We start from the raw sequence: 24,525 nt of genomic DNA, 5'->3' as shown, positions 1-24,525 counted from the left end.
CTTATTTAAAGAAATGTTCATGTATTTACAAAAGTATTCAAGTAATTAAAAGTGCTGATGCCTTTTCAAAATTATGTTTTTGTAATTTCTAAGTCGTCGAGTTCTTACTTCTCTCCGGCCCCATGGTTTCAATAAAGGAACTAAAAAAAGGGGGAAAGTTATCGAAAAGGGCGAGCTTTACTCGATAGGTGCAGACCACCACTATCTGTAGTGCATGTTAAAGAATTCAAAGCTTGCTCTCCCTTTTTCAAAGAACATCAGATCTATTATCGAAAATACAGAACCACCTCAAATATAATAAAAATTACATCGAGTTCAAATGTAGTGATAGTTTCTGTAATTTCACTTACTATTCTTGAGCTCAAGTGTAGAGAAACAGAGCTTACCCATTCATAGCTCACACTTCTCCTCCAGATAGCTGCTGCAAAATGTACTTGACCCCCACCGTCTATCATCGTCGTCCATGCTTCGCTGAAGTCGCAGAGCTCCAGTGCAGGATACCGCCCTCCAGGGTTGTCCTCCTGGAGCTCAGGAACAACAACATTCACCGCACTGCACACGTCGTGCCGTGTTCATTCTGCAGCTGTGTTAGTTTGCCATCAAACCCATTAACCTACGCAGAAGGGGCGTCCGCTCGCATGGTCCACGTGGCACTAGAAGCAGTGCGCCGTGGATGAATGAAGGCGCTGTCCACGTGGACAGAAAGGGTTGACGAAGGGCTACTGTTCTCGATGTAGAGGAAATTTCCAGGTAGCTTCCCACTAGTAGAAAACGGGCCTTTGGCCTGGACCATTTAGTCCCGGCCTGCCTTTAGTCCCGGTCACATCGCCCCAATTCTCAATGCCTCCCTCGAGGCTTTAGTCCCGGCCCGTAAGGAGCCTGTAGTCCCGGTTCGTGTCTCAAACCGGGACTAAAGGGCTACACGGCGGGCAGTGGTGGTGGCAACCGTTCGTATCCCCCTTTAGTCCCGGTTGGTGGCTCAACCCGGGACTAAAGGCCTAACACATGGCCTGCCGTGGTTGTGGCGACGGTTGGTATACCTCTTTAGTCCCGGTTGGTGGCTCAACCCGGGACTAAAAGCCTAACATGTGACCTGCCGTAGTGGTGGCAACCGTTTGGTATACCTCTTTAGTCCCGGTTGGTGGCTCAACCCGGGATTAAAGGCCCAAACGGTTTGCATCCCGCGTCGTTTCGGGCGATGAAAAGCACGAACCGAAGCGTACAGTCGCCATTTCTCTGTTATTCTTCTCTCTCGCGTCGCCCTCTCTGTTCTTCTCCTCTCTTCTTCCCTTCTCTTCTTCCACCATGCCAACTAGCTTTCATGAGGTGGTCGCGCATGGCACGACGAAGCTCCGTGTCGTGTACACGAACCTGAGCACGGAGGTGCCGTTTTTCCTTCAACAGTTGAAGGAACGATGGTTTGACCACGCAGCGGATCATGAGAAGTTCTTCGGGCTTGATCTGGAGTACACAGCCGATCAACGCGGTGTTGCCGTCATCCAAATATGCTTCGCAAGCCATGTCTTGATCTTCCAATGGGCGAGGTAAGTTTTGAGGCTTTCTTTGATCCAAGATAATGACATTGTATAAGTTTATTTGTTTCAATCATAGTTGGTTCTCTTCAAATAGTTGTAGTGAAACAATTTTGATTAGTTGAAGGGGAGCACAATCTAATTGGAATAGTGTTCCATAATCTGAAAAATCGTATTAGAATGAACTAGTGTTTAATATGTTCCATTGGAATCATAGTTGGTTCCCTTCAAATAGTTGTAGTGAAACAATTTTGATTAGTTGAAGGGGAGCACAATCTAATTGGAATAGTTTTCCATAATCTGAAAAATCGTATTAGAATCAACTAGTGTTTAATATGTTCCATTGGAATCATAGTTGGTTCCCTTCAAATAGTTGTAGTGAAACAATTTTGATTACTTGAAGGGGAGCACAATCTGATTGGAATAGTTTTCCATAATCTGAAAAATCGTATTAGAATCAACTAGTGTTTAATATGTTCCATTGGAATCATAGTTGGTTCCCTTCAAATAGTTGTAATGAAACAATTTTGATTACTTGAAGGGGAACACAATCTGATTGGAATAGTGTTCCATAATCTGAAAATTCGTATTAGAATGAACTAGTGTTTAATATGTTCCATTGGAATCATAGTTGGTTCGCTTCAAATAGTTGTAGTGAAACAATTTTGATTAGTTGAAGGGGAACACAATCTGATTGGAATAGTGTTCCATAATATGAAAAATCGTATTAGAATGAACTAGTGTTTAATATGTTCCATTGGAATCATAGTTGGTTCGCTTCAAATAGTTGTAGTGATCTCTCTAGGTTCCATTGCATATATTCTATTTGAATCCTAAAGATAAGTTTCTCTTTAGTTGTAGTGAAACATGTTTCCTTATTGCAGCAGTATGTAACATTTGTTTCATTTTAATTTGTTTCTGTTGCAGGAGTGACAAGCATTGTCCAGGACTCATGGAGTTCCTTCGCAGCGGCGTCACTTTTGCTTCCGTTGACATAAGGAACGACAGGCTGAAGATGAGGCACATCTTCGGTATTGAGATACCCGCTGGTTGCCTTGTTGATCTCCAAACGATATCCAGGCTTCGACATGACAGGACTTCGATGGCTCATATGGCAGTTGCCTTGATCGACGAGTCATATGGTGATATGAAGACCAGTTTCCCAAAGTATCAGCACAAACTTTGGGAGAAGGGCCCACTTGATGATATCAACATTGAGTATGCAGCAAAAGATGCATATGTTTCATATGAGTTGTACCGCAAGATTCGAGTCGTCAACTATGGCCAGCGTCACCTCGAGGAACGTGGACATTCTGATTTAGATGATTCAGACGAGTAGTGTTCTGAACGTCGAACACTTGTATATATATCTATGGTAGCTATTATTATGTACTGTTTGGGCTAGTATCATGTACTTCTTGGACCAATTTATATATGTCTAGTTTCTGTTTGTGCCATTATAGTTTTCAAATTTGAATGGTTTAGCCCTTTCTAACTTCATTTGCTACTTTTGAATGGTTTAGCCCTTTCTAACTTCATGGTATCATGCATTTCGACCACATATATATACACAAAGTCTTCAGTTCAAATAAGCTCAAAAAATGAAATCCCTTTTGTAACAGATCTGTTTTTGATTAAAACAATCAATTTAAAAATGAAAGACCATTAGTCCCACGTGGCGTGCAGCGGAACCATGTGGCGTGCCGCGGAACCACTTTTGTTGTGAGGGTCACTTCTCCTTCTTCTCCTTGTGCTAGATATTGGTTATGCACTAGGGGAAGTAGGAGTAGCGACCATCATCGACAGTTGAAAAATCAGGTGAGCTAGTGTCCACCATATATGAGAGAAGAAGAAATCCCTTTGTGATGTGCCTTTGAATGGTGCATTTTGAACACACAAAAATTATGGAGTTTAAATAAGTTCAAAAAAATGAAATCCCTTTGTAAGAGATGAGTTCTCGTTCGAAACCTTGCTACTTCGAGGGAGATTGTCAGTTTTGTACACGAACTGCATCCAGTTTTTGTCGTAGCCCTCTCAACTTTTTAACACATGCTATGTGGATGAAATGATGATAGCATGCCAACTTTCAACATTTTCAGAGTTCATTTGTAGTGCTTTTCAATTTCAGGGTCAACTAGCTCAAAAAAAAAGTAAATGCACGAAATATACCAAATGAAGTCAGAAATTGTTGAAATTTTATGATGTGCCTTTGAATGGTGCATTTTGAACACACAAAAAGTATGGAGTTCAAATAAGTTTAAAAAAATGAAATCCCTTTGTAAGAGATGAGTTCTCGTTCAAAACCCTGCTACTTCGAGAGAGGTTGTCAGTTTTGTACACGAACTGCATCCAGTTTTTGTCGTAGCCCTCTCAACTTTTTAACACATGTTATGTGGGTGAAATGATGATAGAATGCCAACTTTCAACATTTTTAGAGTTCATTTGTAGTGCTTTTCAATTTCAGGGTCAACTATCTCAAAAAAAAAAAGTAAATGCACGAAATATACCAAATGAAGTCAGAAATTGTTGAAATTTTGTGATGTGCCTTTGAATGGTGCATTTTGAACACACAAAAAGTATGGAGTTCAAATAAGTTCAAAAAAATGAAATCCCTTTGTAAGAGTTGAGTTCTCGTTCGAAACCCTGCTACTTCGAGAGAGATTGTCAGTTTTGTACACGAACTGCATCCAGTTTTTGTCGTAGCCCTCTCAACTTTTTAACACATGCTATGTGGGTGAAATGATGATAGCATGCCAACTTTCAACATTTTCAGAGTTCATTTGTAGTGCTTTTCAATTTCAGGGTCAACTAGCTCAAAAAAAAAGTAAATGCACGAAATATACCAAATGAAGTCAGAAATTGTTGAAATTTTGTGATGTGCCTTTGAATGGTGCATTTTGAACACACAAAAAGTATGGAGTTCAAATAAGTTCAAAAAAATGAAATCCCTTTGTAAGAGATGAGTACTCGTTCGAAACCCTGCTACTTCGAGAGAGATTGTCAGTTTTGTACACGAACTCTTACCCACAGGAGTACTACGGCCGCTCCGAAGAAATCCATATCGACTTTGATGAACTCTTCCAGATGTACAATGGCGACGCCCTCGACAAATCGCTTATGAGTTGCTATTGTTTGTAAGTTTTTCAATTCGTTGTCTACATATAACTTGTTTAGTTATTTCAATTCATTGTCTATATATAACTTGTACTCTATTATGCAGAATGAAGATTCTGGAGTGTAAAAGTAAGAGCATCCTAAATATTGGGTTTATTGATCCAGATAAAATACATACAGCGACGCTAACTAATTATCCCAAGGAGACGGAGGAAAACCTTTTAAGGTTTCTAAGAGATCAAAATTTCTGTGACCACATACTGTTTCCATACAACTTCAGGTGAGGGTCTTTACTCTGTTGTGTCATTCACTTATAAGTGTAATTGATAAGTTACTGACATATATATATATATGTGTGTGTGTGTGTGTGTGTGTGTGTGCAGCTTCCATTGGATTTTGTTGGACATTCAAATTGATAAGGGAAGAGTTGATGCCTTCGACCCATTATCGAGACCCTTGGAACAGTTCCAAAGCCTGCAGGACATGCTCCAAGGGTAATTTTAATCATTCTTGCGCTCTATCGGTCTCTTTCGATGATTTTCTGATATATCAATTAATGAAAAACTTAGCAAATCATTACCTTGTCGGGCAGGGTTTGGAATCGGTTCAAGTGCGTGACTCCCGGTAACTTTCCTGAGAAGCTGACCTTTAGAGCGGCTCAGGTAAGTAGTAGTATGATATACTTCTATTAATTTTCAATACATTTATGATGCTAGATTATTATTTTGATTATATATTTTTTATTCTCGTAAAGTGCGACCAGCAGCCACGGGGAACGCATCTATGCGGATACTATGTTTGCGAGACCATTCACACGTTTACCTCTGAGTTCAAGGATCACAGATTCGACGTAAGCAATGAACATTCACACCTCTATTTTTACCCGTCATTCTTTGTTATCATGATTGATATTCATATTCATCTCCTCTTCTTATATAGCACACGACCATGAGGACGAAGGTCCTACCAGAGCAACGCGCGATTGCTGTTGCAGAGGAGCTTGCGGGATTTCTCAGGACGGAAGCTATAGAAGACAAAGGACGATTTAGTGTAGCTAAGGGCCATTACTGATGTTCGTCCATGTAATCGAATAGACGGGCTCTAGTCCCGATAATTCAGATCTCCATATAATTGTATATATATGATCGCTTGTAAGATAAGTTAATCTTATATATATATGCATAATTATTTATATTTTAAACTACATAAAAACTAATTCCCGAACACCAAACGAGACATCACGTTAATCTCCTGAACACCTAAACCCTAAAACCCAAAAATAATTTCATTCAAAAAAAAAACCCAAAAGCGAGCAAAATTTGAAAATCTTTAGTCCCGGACCGTGTAACGACCGGGACTAAAGGGCCTGCCCCTGGGGCGCTACGAGGCGCCCACGTGGAGCACCTTTAGTCCCGGCGTGTAAGAGGGCCGGGACGAAAAGGTTATGCCTTTAGTCCCGCCCCTTTAGTCCCGGTTGGTGAACCGGGACTAAAGCCCCTTACGGGCCGGGGCTATAGGCCCTGTCCCCACTAGTGTCCTCTGTATCCCACGCACGCAACCTCCTCTGTATCCCTCTCTCGTCTCCTCTTTTCCTCTCTCCCTCTCTCGTTTTCTGTCCCTTGTGACCCGCCGCCACGACTCCTCGCTGTCGCCATCGCCATCGCCGCTCCTCCTCATCTTTCTTGCGCCCCGTCCCCTCCTTCACAAGTTCTGTGGCGGACGATCCCCTCGATGATGGATGCAGGGGCGGGTCAACCTAGGCTCGATTTCGAGGCCTCTCATGGTCGTGCCCCTCCCCTCCCGCGGCGCAGCTGCTGCTCATGGAGGTTTGCTCGAACAGGAAACAAGCACCCTCCCGATCTACAAACACCGGGCGACCGTGCTCCGACGGCCGGCTACGCAGCTCCACCTCTCGTGCTCCCCTCTCAATCAACCCACGGCTAAAGGTTTGTAGCTTATCCCCATGAACCCTATTCTGTTCCCCTTTTGCATGGCCTGATTTTGTTGAATCTGAGATTTTTTTTCATTATAGATGTATAGTACGAAGGTACTAATGCTAGATCTGAGATATTGCTTGCTAAATCCTTCTTCTTTGTTTGCTAGAAGCGAAAGGCATGTGACTCCCGTGCCTGTTCTTGGTTTACTCCAGGTAAAAAACGAACGAGACTTCCATTCATGTTCTTTGTGTAAGCATTGTCCGGAAACAAGCGTGCAGTGAGGGCATAGTCGGATCACATGTTGTAGATGAATGCCCAAAGTGTATGTATGCTTTTTTAGACTGAAAACAATACTCTAGCTTTTCGAGAAAGCTAAAAGTTTGATTATAAAAACAAGCAAAGATGAGGTTGGGTGTCAAAATAGTATAGTCCTGCCGAAGTTCAAATTGGTACTATGCAGGTATTTGCATGTAGAAAGTAGGATGGTCATTGCATGTCATGCCTTGAGTGATGCCAACATGTGTAGGCTTTCTAATAGTGCTTATTCTGGATTGAAATGGCATCAGGTAAAAATTTGTATGCTTAGATCCATGCCACATTTGTTGGATGCAAACTCTTGGTACTTCCTACATTTCAATGTATTTTTGGTGTTGTTACCAGGTTAGGAAAGGCTAAAGCTTTGTAGTTAACTTTAAACCTGCCCTCCTTGTACATTTTGCTGGTAGTATTTGCTGATAATTGAGTTGTTTATATGAAGTATTTTAATTGTGCAATCCATTTATCATTTACTGTTTGTTGTATAAAGTATTTCCATTTCATTTTTGCAAGTCGTTCCCATTTTCTCACTGTACAAGGCAGTCCTGATTTTTCTTTAGGCCGAACACGTTTGAAAACTTCACCGGATCATTCTTGTTAAGTCTGTAGAGTATTTCTGTTGTTTCTTACTCAATGCATATTTTTTGTACCGAGTTATGTTGGTCTTCTTATGTTCAATCTTGTATTTTCAGTTTTGTAAGCTATGTGACCATGCATACAATTGAAATTCATAATGTATTGCAACATGGCTGGTTTTGGATAGTATGTGGATGTCATTCAGTCGCTCGGTATCATTATAGGTTTGCAATTTAATCTTCAAAGATATAGTTGTTCAATTTCATGCACATGGTGCCCAACTGCCCATTGATGCTGCTACCTTCGGGATGTCACCATGGGTATGGATTGATGACCAGGGGGCATGTTTTTTCCCTGTGCCGGGGAGCAGGAGGACATGGCGTCTTCGCGGGCTGAGGAGAGGTCCAATGAGAGCAGCGACATGGTGTTGTCCGGTAGCAGTGGCAGCACTTGACAAGGCAGTGAGGCATGGCCGCGGCAGTGGAGCATGGCTTCAGAAAGCAGCGACATGCACCTCTTGCCGCATCAATCTCATTTAGTCAGGTCCAGTTGAGGCTTTTGAATTTGTGGTCTTGATCGATGGCAAGCATGAACCTGGCTGTACCAGAATTCATTAGACATGGTTACTGGTTGGTGATTCGATGGAAAAGAATTTGGCAATATATTCGATGTTCGTTTAGCCATTGGTTTCTTTATCTTGAAATAATTGATAGAAATGTTGTACCTACACTCACAATTCATAAAAGTGATATATACATATTTCTTCAAACTGAAGAAGGAAAAACGTGCTTGCCATCAGTGTTAGTACTAATTTATAATACAATAATGTGACTAGGTGATGGTTTGGTTTGTGAAAAGGATTAAGATGAACAGACCTAGGGTGTTGATGATGAAATATATTCCGGGATGTATTGTTATGCAGTTAACCAAACAACGGCAGCTTAGTGGACCACTCAAGAGGCGCGCAATGGCGCGCACGCGCCTCTAGTCGTCTTCATCGTTCACGATTTCCTGCAACAGCCAGGATATGTAGTACTCCACCTAGGAGTACTTTTTATGTGTTATGATTTCCAGTCAGTTAAATAGTCCTTCTACTTATGTAGTTTGGCTATACAGTGGAACAAAATGTTCATTCTTACATTCAAAGAAATGAAAACGAAATTATTCCCCGTTTCCGTTCACATAATCAAACCGTAAATTTCAACCAATTTCAATTCCAACCATTTCCTAAATCTCCATTCACATAATCAAACCATAAAGAAACAAAATACATGTTACTCAGTTTCAGGGTGACAAAGCCTCAGGCCCAAGCTAAACACAACGGAATTCGTCACTTCTACTCAAAGAATAAATTCGTGCCAAAGCGAAATTCATCAATTACATTCAAACAAACGAAACCGTGCCACGGAGGTCCACTACAGCAAAAGGTACCCCGACCCCAAATTCAGAATGAAATAAAACAAAATGCGCAGGTTACATCCAAAGAACGAAACCATGCCATGCAGATTCAGTACAACGAAGGTTTTCAGGAAAAGTTCAGAAAGCAATAAGATGAAACTCGATACATTAATTCCATGGCACCTGCCCAAAGAAAAACATGACACTTCCTTCACCAGCTTGCTACAGATCATGCCACTTGCACATCTTCAGCATGGACAGGCTTCCTCAGCTTAGTATGCCTCGTGCTTTGCCAGCCGAAAAGATCCGCGCCACCAGTCCTAGGCTGACACCATTTTGCCGAGTATATAATATGAATTAGGAAACATAATTTGGCTTATGGAAGAACACACGCTGAGAAATTAGGTTTAGATGAAAAGATTATTGAACTCTAAAAGGACGACTTTGATAATCTAAGCAACTGTATGGCGTCACCATGCATGAATCCAATGAGTCAGAAAATTGTGTTGTGAGAATATGATCCATGGTTGACACAATCAAAGTTAATACTAAATATCCAACCGGTGTGCAGTTTTCAGATATACCTTGAGCCAGCCATCTACTTCTTAAACAGCGTGTAGATATCCAGATCTTCGCCATGAAGTAGTTGGTGCTGCTCTTGAAGCCCATGCATCCAGCGGGAAGAGACCTCTTGCATATCCTCGCCCACCCACAACTGCTGCAAACTGCCCAGCCCCTTTACATGGCTTAAGTTCGGACAACCATATACACGCAGCTCTGTCACTTGAGGGAGGTTGCAGATCCTCTCCAGGCCTTCACACCCCTCAATAACAAGGACCTCAGAGAGCATTGGGCGGTCCTCCAGGGCCTTCAAGCTGTTTAGTCCACTTAATCCGAGCTCCTTTAAGCTGGCGGTGTCCTTTCCAAGCTGTTGCGGGAGAGCCCTCAGCTTCGGGCAACCTACAACTTGCAACTTCACCAAACGAGGCAACAGTTGCAACCTTGCAGATTGGGCATCCTCCTTTCGAATCTCAGCAGCTCCATCCTCTCCCCTTGCACCAGCAGAAACAACTTCTTCCTCAAAAAAGGACCACGCCTCCCAGCTGGGCATATCCTTGAAGATCAACAATTCAAGTTTAGGGAAAGCAACCAATTCGTTGCATAAAGAATCACCCTTCTTGCAGCCAACAAATTCAGGCCCAACCTTGATAACTGCATGTGCTCCATCAACCTTCAGATATTTCAAGTTGGGTAGCTGCCAGACCGGTGGAAGATGCACACATGATCGTACATCTATGAGGATCAAGTATATTAATGAAGACAAATAGGTGGTACCAAACCAGGTGGGATACCGCTGACCAAAGAATCGAAAGATATATAGCTCTTCCAGGTTAGGTGGAGGAATTAACTGCTCAATGACCTTCTCAGCATTGCTGACATCTTCTTCTGAATATGATTCCTCTCCACGACCAGCCCAATATAGAAGCAGTTTTTTAAGATGTTTTTTGTCTGTCAACACCGCATTTGTACTACAATGAGCCACTCTTTCCAATTTAACAAGTGAAAGATACCTCATCCGTGACAAAGAAGACAACTCTTCCAACTTCCATCCATCTTGTACAACAGTATCATTACTTCCATTACCAATAGGATAATGATCTACATAAGTGAGGAACTTCAATTTAGCTATGCCTTTTGGAACCTGATTTATTTTTGTGCCAAAAAGATCAAGGCATCTTAAACTGCACAACAATGTCATTGCCAAAGGAAGATTGTGCAAGTCATTACACCATCTCAAGCTCAGTACTTGAAGGTTCTTTATGGAGCCAATGGATTCTGGAAGACAAGATATGCCAGTATGATCTAGATTAAGTAGACGTAGATGTATCAATTTTCCTATATAGTCTGGGATGCTTTGTACAAGTGAGTAATTCAGTACCAAAACACGAAGAAGCGGAAATCTCTTGAACAATGTATCCTCAATTCTCCATGGACCCTCAACGGTTAGGAAAGTCCTCACTTTAACATCCACCTTATCCACTCTGGGTAACACCAACATATCCTTCTTAATAACAGCAGTAATACGTCGCAGTTTTGACATATTTCCACCCCTTAATGTTTCAACATCTCCAATAAAACATTCCTCTCTTGATATTTTCAGTGCAAGCTGTCTTAAGAGGTCATGCATTTTGCAGTGAGACATGTCAAAATATGAGATATCTGGTTGGAGGAGATTCCGGTGGATTAGCTCGTAGTAGTACTCTTCTGCTATCTCTTCTAGTAGTTCACCTTGCTGCTCCTCGATGAAGCCTTCAGCAATCCATAACCAGGTAACTTTACCACGTTGAATGACAGAATCTTCAACATACAAAGCACAATAAAGGAAACACTGTTTCAGACGATGTGGCAACTCATCATAGCTTAGATACAGAGCTACTTCTATTTCATCAGAGAGCATGCTCTGCGAACCAGCGTACTTGCCCAAATACTTTTTCCACTCATTCTCCGTTAGATCTCTGTTTGCCAAAGCACTAGCGGTAACCTTGATTGCAAGAGGGAGGCGACCGCATTTACGAACAATCTCAATCCCTGTGTTTCTTAAATTCTGCACTTCTTTCTCTTCCTCAATGTTCATGCTCTTCCAAAGTAGCTCCCATCCCACCTCTACTGACATGAGATCAACTCGGTGGGTATGCTCTACACCTATTCTCCTTGTAATTTGATCATCTCGTGTGGTTACCAATATTACTCCGGCTGTTGTTTCATGTAATGCAGGTCTTAATAAATCCGTCCACACATTGGAATGCCACACATCATCTAGTACCAGAAAGAAACTCTTTCCTTCAATTGTTTCTGCAAGCTTCCTCTGCAACTCTGTTATGGTTTCACCTTGCTCATGATGCACACCAATATTCCGAAGAACCTCTTTAAGAAGAGTTACTTCATTGTAGTCTTGTGAAACACAAATCCATGCTTGCATCTTGAAGCATCCTTTAACTTTTGGGTTATTGTATATTTTTTGAGCTAGCGTTGTCTTACCAACTCCTCCTGTTCCAACAATAGCAAGCCTGTAAGACTTATTTTCCTTGTGTGCAAGCACTAATTCCACCAACTTCCTGCTAGAATGTATGATCTCCTTCCCCACAAGGTTGGGCTCATCAAGATTGGAGCTTCTTATCAGTTTGGATGTTGGTTCATTTCTAGTAGACTGTATACTAGTGTTGAATGTTGAGAATATCTTGTCATTTGCAATGTTCTCGATCTTTTTTTTGAGGCTTCTTATCCGAACAGCAACATCATGACGTGACAAGATGTTACAAAAACAAGATGAAACTGAGAGGCCTTTGCATGCAGCTGATTTGCCTGATGATGATGAAGGATCGTCAGGCAGTAGCTTGCTTCCTTTACACCTAGCCACGTCGAGGATTTCATCAACATCATATATAACATCTCTAAGTTGACCAAGCCAATTGTTTACGGCTAGCTCTTTTGTCCTCCTTTTCTCAGCATCGTATATGCAACATTTTATCAGTTCTACTCGTCGCAGGATTTTTCTGAGCTCTTCTTCCACCCCAAGGATTAGTATGGCCTCATCTGTAATGATATTTTGCAACTTACTGGCACATGATCCAAGCAAAGATTCAAGTATGGCTGCCATGGATCAGACAAACTCGTCAAGGAAGATCTGCCAAAAACACCACGGTGCCTGACTCTGAGAATGGCAGAAACTGGAAGCTGAAAATGAATGCACAAGGTATCTTAGCATGGTTTCAAAAATGAGATAAGGGTCTAGAGATACACTAAAAGATACCACTACTTCGTTGCTATTTACATTTAAAATAGATCTTGCATAACGAAAGCTGTATCCAACGTACATACAGGTTCAGCACCTTGAATAGCGCCATGTATCGAGGACTGAATTCCAAGCTGCCACTGATTGTTTTAATTTGTTTTTTGTGCTTGCAAATATACACGTGTTTTGGCATGTAAAAATAGTTATTGGTTTGTCTTGCACAGTTAAGGGCGCCATCCAATGGCAGCTGCAGAGCAGTCTACATACCGATCGGATCACAAAAGATGTTGATCATGTTATATTTCTATCTGTTACAACAGATAGATTGATCATCCAGCCATGTTTTCCTTTTTCTGATCTATCTTCTCCATGACTAGCCATATGTAACCTAACTTATACGATTGCAATAATGAAAGTTAAGTCCATTGGAAGTCATTACCTCACAAACTACTTTTCCAACAAGGAAAAATCGCCAATAACAAGAATCAATATATAGTGATCATGCATCTAGAAGAAGCAGTTTGCTATCATGATCAGTCCATCTCGCTAATTTTAAGATCACGCAAGGCTGAGTGCAAGCTAGAATCAAGATAGATAATTGAAGATTATCTGGCCAATCACCAAGTGAAAACGTTGTTGCTGCTATACCTGCAATATCTAGATAATAAAAGATTATCAAGTAAGGCCCACTGCTATAGATTCAGAAGTTTGAACATTGAGATCAAATATATACCTGCATACGGGCCGGTAACTCCACGGGGTCAAACGAAGAACAAAGCGGACAAAAGACAAGCTTCCTCTGGGAGCCAAGAGGAGCAAGAACAGAGCAGAACAAAATATTCAGGAAATTGGTGAATGAGGCAAACTCGGCAGGGAATTTTTTTGGTTTGATTGGTGAATGAGGCAAACTTGGCAGGGACTTCTATGGTTTGAAGCAAGAATTAGTCTCATAAGGCTGATGATGATGAAGGCTTTGGTGCTGGAGAACAGAGCTGGAGATGTTGATCTTTGTTTACTTGGACATAGGGCCAACTAACGATCCCTTCCTTCAAACCATTGCAGCAAAAGCAAAAGCACTCAAGGTTCTCACTTTTTCTTTGTTGGTGATTGAATCTGATGCCTTGCCTGAGCCAGCAGCAGCACATGCTGGATGCCAAGCAAGAGCAAAGCACTCTGTTTGAATTAAATGGATACCAAAACAACACTGGCTGCTAAAGTCACCTCCTCTGCTTTGCTGTAAGTCAGGAATCAGGAGTAACATTAGCCCGCACAATGGCACCATAGATTTACGATCAGCGAGAGATGCTCAGCAGACTCTGTGGATGCCACAGTTGCCAGTACACAAACACGTATACCCAAAAAGAGATTACAAACAACTACTCCCTCCGTTTCAGTTTATAAGTCCGACACGTATATCTAGATCGTTAATTTGACCAACTTAATAAAAGGCATATATTACAAAAAATATATTATTAGAAAACTTAGATGTTCTATTTTGTAATGATATAATTTTTATGTTAAACAATATATTTTATATAAATCAAATTGACGACCTAGGTACACGTGCATGTCTTATAAACTGTGATGGAGGGAGTATGTTGTATTCATCACGGTTAACGCAAAGTAGCCAAGGATGTTCGACTTGGGGCTACAGAGGTAACTAGAGCACACTTGCCAACAAAATTTCAAGGTTAATTGCGCGCCAGTTAACTCAATATCAACACTTCTTCACGTTCAGATAGCTGGAGCATGACACTCTCAGCCCTTAAGAACAACTTGGGCGCTGCTGCGGCCGGTGGCAACAATTTCGCTGGGCTCTTCTCCGCCGAACACCACCGAGTTCCCCAACTTCAGCTACGTGTGTGAGCCTCCCCCCCCCTCCCCAATCCGCTGGCCTCTGATCCGTTTTGCGCGCCCTGTTGTTGTTTGGCGGTGACAGTGTGATGGGTTCTAGAAGGCGACCAAGAACATGTTGAACAACAAGCAGCGGACGACCACGCTCTCCTTCATCTTTGACAAAGGCGTCATCTTCGCCGCTGATTCTTGGGCTAGCAATGGGCAGGTACATTTTTTTTATTAGAAAAGGAGGTTTAACCCGGCCTCTACATTTGGCCGTATGCATCTCTCGATGCAGAGGCCGGGGCTCAGCCTCCATTTCGAAAAAAACCCGGCCTCTGCATCAATTGATGCATACAACCATCTTTATTAATTATTCCACAAAGGTCTGACAAAAATATACATAAAACCACCAGAAGTCATCATTCACACCTACAAACTTGATAATGTGGAGTGCTCTCACTCCCCATATCTAAAACCGGTGTTGTCGCCAATCCATCCACATAACGTATCGGGTGTGGAAAATATGAGATAACGCTTGCATCTTGTAGGGGGCGCGCTTTACGTGTTAATATAGGCCACCAACCAGGTTGTTACAAAGATCTACAAGATTAGTTGTTGGATTGCTATACAAGTTATATCTCCAACAACTAACTTAAACACAATCATATACCGTTTATATTAAACGGATATATGTTACATCTTTTAACACTCCCCCTCAATCACAACTATCTAAGTTGAGATTGTTTCTAAATGCTTCTAGCTGCCGAATGGTGAGTGGCTTAGTGAAGCCATCTGCAACTTGATCACCAGTTGGTACAAATCTGATGTTCAACAACTTGTCTGCCACTCGTTCACGAAAAAAATGATAATCAATTTCAATGTGCTTAGTTCTAGCATGAAAAACAGGGTTAGCAGACATATAGGTAGCACCAAGATTATCACACCATAGTGAGGCTGCCTTTGGATGACGTACACCTAGTTCAGTCAACAAGTTATGAACCCAAATAATTTCAGCAGTTGCATTTGCTAAGGCTTTGTACTCAGCCTCAGTGCTTGACCTGGAAACTGTAGGTTGCTTGCGAGCACTCCATGAAACAAGGTTGCCTCCAAGAAACACAACAAAGCCTCCAGTGGATCTCCTATCATCAGGACATCCAGCCCAGTCTGCATCTGAGAGTGCACTTACAAGCATATAATCAGTTTTGCTAATCTTAAGTCCATGACTCTTTGTTCCCTGCAGATACCTCAGTACTATTTTCACTACTGTCCAATGCACACTAGTGGGAGCATGCAAAAACTGGCATACTTTATTAACTGAATATGAAATATCAGGCCTAGTAAGAGTCAAGTATTGTAATGCTCCTAGAATACTTCTATACTTTGTCGAATCCTCTGCTCCTAATACTTCCCGATCATAAAGAGACAGTTTTTCAGAGGTAGACAATGGTGTGGGAGAGGGTTTGCAACCCTTCAGCCCTATGCATTGAAGGATTTCCTGCACATACTTTTCGTGTGACAAAAGAATTCCAGTATGTACTTGTTTTACCTCAATGCCAAGGAAGAAGTGCAAACCTCCAAGATCCTTGAGTGCAAATTCCTTGCCGAGATCCTTTAAAAGAGCCTCAACCGCTTGGGGAGAGGAGCTTGCAACTATGATGTCATCAACATAAATAAGCATAAAAATAGTGACACCATGCTTATGGTAGAAGAAAAGTGAGGTATCTCCTTTGGATGGAGCAAACCCAAGAGATTGCAACTTTGAGGACAATCGAGAGTACCAAGCTCTAGGTGCTTGTTTGAGCCCATATAGTGCCTTCTCAAGTTTACACACATGTCCAGGTGAGTTAGAATTCTCATACCCAGGAGGTTGTCTCATGAACACTTCCTCTTCCAGAACACCATGCAAAAACACATTCTTCACATCTAATTGTCTCATGCACCAATTTTGAGAAACTACAACAGAAAGGATCAACCTAATAGTAGCAGCCTTAACTACACGACTAAATGTGTCCTCATAGTCAATCCCATACCTTTGCTTAAAACCTTTGGCGACCAGGCGTGCTTTATACCTATCCACACTGCCATCAGCTTTCCTCTTGACCTTGTACACCCATTTGCAGTCAATGATGTTTCTGCCCCGAGCTGGAGGGACTAGGCGCTAAGTCTTGTTTTGCATAAGAGCACTATACTACTCATCCATGGCCTCTTTCCACCGAGGTGAGGTAAGAGCTTCTGTCACGTTTTGTGGTTCACCTGTGGCACAAAAAGAGCCCCAACAAATGCAACCATCGTGATATACCTTTGGTTTGATGATGCCACCCTGGGACCTGGTGTGAGCAAGCGCAGGTGGAGGTGGCGCAGGACGCGAGAGCTACAGTTGGAGTCGATTTGACGAAGCAGAACCAGATCCCGAGGAGGATTCCTGTGGAGAGGCGGCGACATCGGCAGCGTCAGCGTCTGCATGCGCTGCATGGGAGCCGTCGTGGGAGTCAGCGCCAGATCCATCGTGGGAGTCAGCGCCAGTCAGCGCGACCGACAGCGACCGCGCCTGGGAGTCCGAGGTCCAGGCAACATCACGTGCGGGGGACCCGCCTGTCCCTGCACCCAGCCCCGCGCCCGAGGAGCCGCCAACCGCTCGCCCGCCTGGCGTCACGTTGGCCGCGCCACATAGCGGATAACGCCACGCCGCGCCGGATCCCGAGGAAGCCATGCCAACTGCTGGCCCGCCTGCGCCAACTGCTGGCCCGCCTGGCGCCGCGATTCCCGGGGAGGATTCGCCAACAGCTGGCCCGCCTGGCGCCGCAATTTCCGAGGGAGATCCGCCTGCCGTGCCGGATCCCAACGCGCTAGAGCAGTCTGCTGCACCGGATCCCGAGGGAGATCCTGCCGGATTGTCTGCCCTGTTGGAGAACATGAAATCACGGCTATTTTCAGCCGATTTTGCACCGGTTCCTGCACTGTTTTCCTGCACACTTTCATCTGAGACATGATCAAATGTAGTACTATGAGGCATTGTCATGCTAGCATCAGTATTATCTCCGCCGCGTAGGGAGGGAAGGGATGGAGGAAGGAGGTGAGGTGGCAACACAATAAGCTCTTTGCGGAGTTGGGCACCAGCATTTGGATGTAGTTGCGAGAAGGGAAATATTTGCTCATGAAACACCACATCACGAGACACATAAACCCTACCAGAGGCCACATCAAGGCATTTGTAACCTTTATGCAACGAGCTACACCCTATAAAACACATTGCTTAGACCGAAACTCAAGCTTGTGTTTATTGAAAGGACGTAAATTTGGCCAAACCGCACAACCAAAAATATGAAGGAAATTGTAGTTGGGTTTAATGTCAAAGAGGCGTTCAAGGGGTGTTTGGTCATTGATTACTTTGCTTGGGACACGGTTAATAAGGTACACAACAGTGGCAAAAGCTTCATCCCAAAATTTCAAGGGCATGAACGCATGAGCAAGAAGAGAGAGACCAACTTCGACAATGTGCCGGTGTTTCCGTTCAGCGGATCCATTTTGCTGGTGAGCGTGAGGGCATGAGACATGGTGGATAATACCAATGCACTCAAAGAAGGTGTTTAGGTGTTGATACTCTCCACCCCAGTCGGTTTGCATAGCTAGAATTTTGCGATCAAACTGACGCTCAACAAGTTGTTGAAAGAGATGAAATTTCTCGAAGACATCAGACTTGTTTTTGAGCAAATAGATCCAAGTGAACTTACTAAAATCATCGATAAAACTCACATAATACTTTTGTCTGTCGACAGAGACGGGTCCAGGACCCCACACATCCGAGAAAACAAGTTCTAGAGGAAACTTCGACACACTACTAGACCGAGAGTATGGAAGTTGATGGCTCTTGGCCTTTTGACAAGAATCACAAACTAACAAATGATCCTTTTTATTTGATACCGGGAGAGAAAAATTACTAAGAACTTTCTGGACCACCGGTAAAGCTGGATGTCCTAAACGCTTGTGCCATCGCGAGGTGGAGGGTTTGACAGCGCCAAGAGCTTGTGGATGGGGGGCTTCATGGTGACCAGATACTGGGAACAAGCGACCCTTACTCTTGCTTTGAAGAATGATTCTCCGAGTGTCCCGATCCTTAACAAAAACAATTTCAGGGTAAACTTCGAGAAACGCATGATTATCAAGCATGAGTTGCGAGGCGGAAAGAAGACTTTTTCAGCTTGTGGAGAGTGGAGGATGTTGTTAAGGCTGAGAGAACCATGTGGGGTAGATAGAACTGAGTGACCAACATGGGCAATGCTCATACCTTGACCATTGGCGGTGTTGATCTGCTCGTTGCCGGTGTAGCGATCGTGGACAGCCAGCTTCTCGAGTTCGCCAGTGACATGATCGGTTGCACCGGTGTCGAGATACCAATTGGTATCTATCCCATAGGAGTGGGCAGCGTTAGCGGACTTTTGTAGACCGGCACCTCCCCCTCCTGCTGGATTGCGGACATTGTTGTTGTAGTTGCGGTCGAAGCGCTTTGCACAGTGCCATGCCCCATGTCCACTCTCCTTGCAAATTTGACAATTCTCAAACTTGCGATCACCGCGATCACCGCGGTCCCCTCCTTGGCATGGTGCATTGTTGTTGTTGTCGGGGAAACGTGCTCCCGTGGTGTTGTTGCTGTAGCCACCACGGGAGCCATTGTTGTTGTAGCCACCACAGCCATGGCTACCTCCTCGAGCAGCTAGGTTGGCGGTGTAGGCGCTGGTTTGGAAGGTGATCCGGGCTTCGGCTGCCAGGAGGAGGGAGAAAATCTCACCGAGGCCGATGGGTTGGTCGGTGACGGTGCGAGTGGTGATGGCGGAGACGAACCCGTTGTACTCAGGCTCGTGCATCAGCCCCTGGAGAATATGCGAGACGACATCATCTTTGTCCAGGGGCTTCCCGGCTGCTGCCAGTTCATCGGCAAGGCCCTTCATCTTGGTGAAGTAGGCGGCGGAGGAGGAGTCACCCTTGCGGGTACTCCCGATCAGAGATCATAGCTGGATGATGCGCGCCCGTGACTGCGAGGAGAAGCTCTGGAGGATCTCCTTCCACGCTGCCGCAGCCGTCTCACAGTTGCTGACCTGGAGAAGGATGTCACGGGAGAGGGACGCGAGCAAGAACGTGAGCACCTGCTGGTCCTGCGTTACCCAAACCGCATGTTTGGGGTTTGGCGTGGCGGTGAGCTCCTTTTTCCCGGCGACATCTTTCTCCAAGATGAGCTCGGCGGGAGGAGCCTTGAGGGAACCATCAAGGTAACCCATCATGCCGGCAGCCCGGACATGAGGGAGTACCTTCGCCCTCCAGACAAGGAAGTTCTCCCTGTCGAGTTTCTCGGCGATGGTGTGGCCGAGAAAAGCGATGGAGGGGAGGGCCATGGTGACGGCTGCGGTAGAGGAGGAAGACATAGATGTGATTGGAAGAGTTTAGGCTCTGTATACCATGTGGAAAATATGAGATAACGCTTGCATCTTGCAGGGGCGCTTTACGTGTTAATATAGGCCACCAACCAGGTTGTTACAAAGATCTACAAGATTAGTTGTTGGATTGCTATACAAGTTATATCTCCAACAACTAACTTAAACACAATCATATACCGTTTATATTACACGGACATCGGGAGCAACAGTCGGTGCAGCAGATTCCACCATCATCATCGGACCACTGACCCGTCTTCACGAGAGAGATCCGTATCATCTTTGCCAGTCCGAACATCTGTCGACGCCACCACGGCGCCAAACGGCGCCACCGCCCTGCGCTCATTCGTCCAGACGCGAAGATTCTGGAAGAACTGTCGTGTGTAGCACCTCCTAACTAGGCACGACTCAGCGTAGCACCTGTCGACCAGGCATGACTTACCAGCTCCACCAAATCCCCGGACAAGACAAAGCCGCTCCATCTCCAGCCTCTGTCATCCAGCACTGCTCCACAAACGATGCTCCCAAGAGAGAAAGGGCACCGCAGTACCGTCATCGTCCGATCAGTAAGGCCAGATCTTAGGGTTTCCCCGAAGCAGTGCTCACCACCAGCAACCGTCAAGGACCCACACAGTGCCCACCACTACTCACCCCTCAAGTCGACGCCTTCAAGAAGGTCACGGCGTCAAGGACGCCGCCGCCGCCCACCAGAGTTAGGGTTTTCACCCGAGAGGCAGTGAGGTAGGAAGTGGAGGAGCAGACGTAGACCGACGTCTCCAAGAAGAACAACGGCGCCCTTGAGCGTCGTCGGCGGAGCGGCCTGCCAAGGTCGACCAAGGGGTTTCCCCCAATCTGAATCTCCTCCACCAGCTTCATCCGCGGCAACGCCGGCACCACCAGGAACCCGCAGGAGAGAAGCACACCGATTAGGGGCCAGAGGACAGTGACCTGATCAGTCGCCGCCTGCCGCCAGAACAGCCAACGGCTCCACGAGCAGTGACCCCTGCAACGACCCATGACGGCCGCCACCACCCCCCACGCCGCCCGCAAATCCTGATCCTGGTACCAGATCGGCGGGCCAACCCCAACCCGAACCACCACGGCCCCAGGTCGGAGAAGACGCTGCAGGAGGCCTCCAGGACGCTCATCAGCAGAGCCGAGCCTCCCACCACCAGTCGCCGCCCGCGGATCCAAGATCGGATAGGGACCGAACGGGCCCGACGACCGCGACCGCGCGCACCGCGACGAGGCGTCGTGCCGCACGCTGGAGACCGCCTCCGCCGCGAGCAAGGACGCCGCCCCGGAGCCAAACGCCGGACAGCCGCCGCCGGCACGTGAGATTCCCTCCTCCCGCGCGAGCAGCAGCCAGAGCACCCCGCCGCCGCCGGCTCCGCGCAGGCTTTGCCTGCCGGAGGCCACCGGGGACGGCGAGGAGGAGAGGGGCTAGTGAGGGGAGTCCGGCTACGAGGGGGACGAGGTCACCCCCCGTGTCGCCCCGGGGAGGGAGCGGCGCGGGTGCCTTCTTTTTCTCCAGATGGAAAAGTTCCAAGGACAGGTACATATGTAATCATGCATCTCTTCCTCCATGGCATCATATAAGTTTCTTGTATTATAGTATTTGTACTATACTCATCCTGTATAAACTGTTTAGTGGAATGGTTTCTTCAAATTCTCCGGCAAGGTGCTTCACACATAGATATAATGCTTATTATTAGTTGAAATTTGAATGTTGTATAAGAAGGCCGGTTTCTTCAAGTGGCACGTCCCTGTCATCCCCAAGTAGTACTGCAATTTCAGGGATCCATAAACGACAGCAAGCCCAAGCAGAAAAATTGAATACCAAAAACCCTGTCCATGCTTAACTCTTGGAAACGCAATAAAAATTAGTACCAAAAACTATGATTTACCATTTTATTTTCGGAAAGGCAAGATCCTGACCAACTGACAAAGACTAAATCATTCATCTTATCTTGGTGCAGACGATGTGCCTAGAGAAGATGGAATCGTCGATTGCTTTGTGACCTTCAGTATAACGCTGATTTTGGGCTGGACAGGGACAGCCACCCATACCTTTCAGCTTCCTTTCGGTTTCAAAAAACAAATAGTCATTACATAATAACTTTAAAAGAAGATTTTTACTCATCAGTTACAAATATGTAATCAAGAATGAAAACTGAAAAGTCATAAGCACTTTATATTGGCCACCCATTAATAAGCATATAATATTCATTAACTTGCCTCTTTACATAGGTTCTATGGCAGAATTAAGACGGCAGGAGCCTCACCATGGTCACTTTTTTTGTTGAGAAACCCATTGTCTATTGATTCTTTTTAGGTGTACCATGGTCTATTGATGTGACTCCAGGTGCGCTTCACAAAAAAGGTCTATAACAATCGAAGTAAAATAAAGAAAATTTTATTACGTAACGCATAACAGCCTCAAAAAATATGTAACAAACAAAATACATGATTTTACAAAAACGCTGTAAATCTATTTCATCCAAAATTCATAATACACGGGCGCAAGAAGGCGCGCCATTCATGATCTAGTGTAGTAAATACAATGGAACACAGTCACACAGGTTTAAGGCAAAACGCCTTTTCTGCTTCAGATCGCATCGGCTTGGCGATACAGATTACACAGGTTCAGTGTGGCTTGGGCCCAAGTTCACAAAGAAACAAAAGGAAATTCATTTCCACTTCCACTATAAAAGACCAAAATCATGAAAAAGCTGAAGTGTCGGTTACTTTCGATGAAGGAAACCGTGCAATGCAGGTACAGTATAGCAAAGGCCTTTGGTCCAAGCTCCACTGCAGATTATTGGAGCCCTGCTGAAAAAAAAAAAACTAAGGTTAGGAGGTGCGCCAGACCATTTAGTTAGTGCCGGGACTTCATTTTATTTTGCATTTTTATGTTCCATTTTCATATTGAAAATTGTTCACGTAGTTAAAACATATTCACCGGATTAAAAAAGAGTCTATATATTCAATAGGTAGGAGTACAGATTGAAAAAAAAATGCTCATGGGGTTCAAAATGGTGTTCATGTGCTCATATATTTGAAAAGGGCTAATTACCCTTTTGCCCTCAGTGGTGTTCATGTGCTCAGTTTTGCCCTCAGCTGCGAATCGTGCTTAATTTTGTCCCTAGAACTACTATGACGAGGGCAAACAGACAGTTTTGAGTCCATTCCGTCTATTGACGTTAGTGGTAATGGGTCCGGAGCTTACACGTGGGACCGCATGGACGTGGGTCCGGAGCTTACATGTGGGACCACGCAACAACGTCCCTAAATCAACCCTAGTGTTCTAACCATGCCACTCTGTCTCGTCGCCGCCCGGCCGTCCTGTGTCGACGCCAGTTGCGCTATCGCGGCCGTCCTGCTCCACCGCTACCTGCTCCGCCCGCCACCTTCCTGCGACGCCACGGGTGGGACGCTCGCCACCTGCTCGACCTGCGGCGTGGCCTCATGGAAAACAATTTCCTATTAAAGTTGTGGTGTTTCTATTCCTTATGCCCAGACAGATATGAGACTGAGAGTTGTGGCTCAGGATTCAGCCTCCAGAGAATGTGTTAGACTATACTAATTAACCAAATTTAACTCAAACACTTGTTACCTCAGTCTCGCTATAAGGTTTCTCAAGAATATCTTGTCCAACACGGTGCTTCAAGATAAAGCTACACATAAGCATATGTGACCATTGATGTGAAGCTCCATGACATTTCTGGGAGAATGCATAGCACCACCTATGTTCCTTGCTTATTGACCGGCTAGCACTACCTATTGACCGGCTAGCACCACTTATGTTCCTCTTATGCTGGCTTTTTTTTCATAATATTTACTCTTAAAGCTTTTGTTTGAACAAACAATGACGCTAGATGGTAGGTGTATTGTGGTGACCCTTGAAAAGCGCACAACTCATAAGTTGGCCCAGCTATCAAACATTCACAGTCAATAAATTAGATCAAAACAGTAGGCCATGAATTTGTAGAAGTTTGATATAAACCAGGCCAATCAACACAAAGAGAAATCTTTCTATTGCGCGTTTGACCTGTTAGATATACTCTGCTCTTATATCTTCTATATACGTACACTTGACTGTTATCACCAGAAGGCAAACAAATATAAAAATGCTCGGTCGGTTCTATTCGGGTTGTTTACCACTCTAAAAGCAAAAAACAAACAAACCCCACATTACCAACAAAAACGGAGTGGAATGCAAGCTGCACCATCGCCAAGTTAAGCAGCATTCAAGACATACCATGCTGACACGGTGTGCCTGCTAGCTTTCCAGTGCTTGATTGGAAATAACAAACAAAAAAATATTTTCACACAACACAGACTAGAAGAAACCAGATTTTTTTATTAAGTAAGTCAAATACAAAACAAACTATGATAAAAACCGCACACATGCGGACGAGAACTGCCACATCCTATGAAGAGAAACAAATAGACCACAATGCTATTTGAATTCTGGTCAAACCTAACTTTGACCAAGATTTAAAGAAGTCTAAAACATCAAAATGAAAAATTAACCCTGGATCCTTCGTAGTCACTGCAAAATGAAGTTGTGATGAGGTTTTTAAAAATTTAAT

At 44.4% G+C, this 24,525-nt stretch overlaps 1 protein-coding gene across 1 annotated transcript; it reads right to left on the bottom strand.

Moving 5' to 3' along the window:
- Positions 1-9,075: 9,075 nt before the first annotated feature.
- LOC123439343 (putative disease resistance protein RGA4) lies at positions 9,076-12,598 on the bottom strand. Its single transcript, XM_045116069.1, has 2 exons — positions 9,457-12,598; positions 9,076-9,197 (listed from the first exon to the last, which is right to left on the bottom strand). The coding sequence occupies exon 1, from the start codon at positions 12,528-12,530 to the stop codon at positions 9,471-9,473; it is 3,060 nt and encodes a 1,019-aa protein (XP_044972004.1). The 5' UTR covers positions 12,531-12,598; the 3' UTR covers positions 9,076-9,197; positions 9,457-9,470.
- Positions 12,599-24,525: the final 11,927 nt, after the last annotated feature.

Source organism: Hordeum vulgare, chromosome 3H (assembly GCF_904849725.1).
Source record: "Hordeum vulgare subsp. vulgare chromosome 3H, MorexV3_pseudomolecules_assembly, whole genome shotgun sequence".
Lineage (NCBI taxonomy): Eukaryota > Viridiplantae > Streptophyta > Magnoliopsida > Poales > Poaceae > Hordeum > Hordeum vulgare.
The sequence above is the reverse complement of the archived record's forward strand: the minus strand, read 5'-3'. Positions and strand labels throughout refer to the sequence as shown.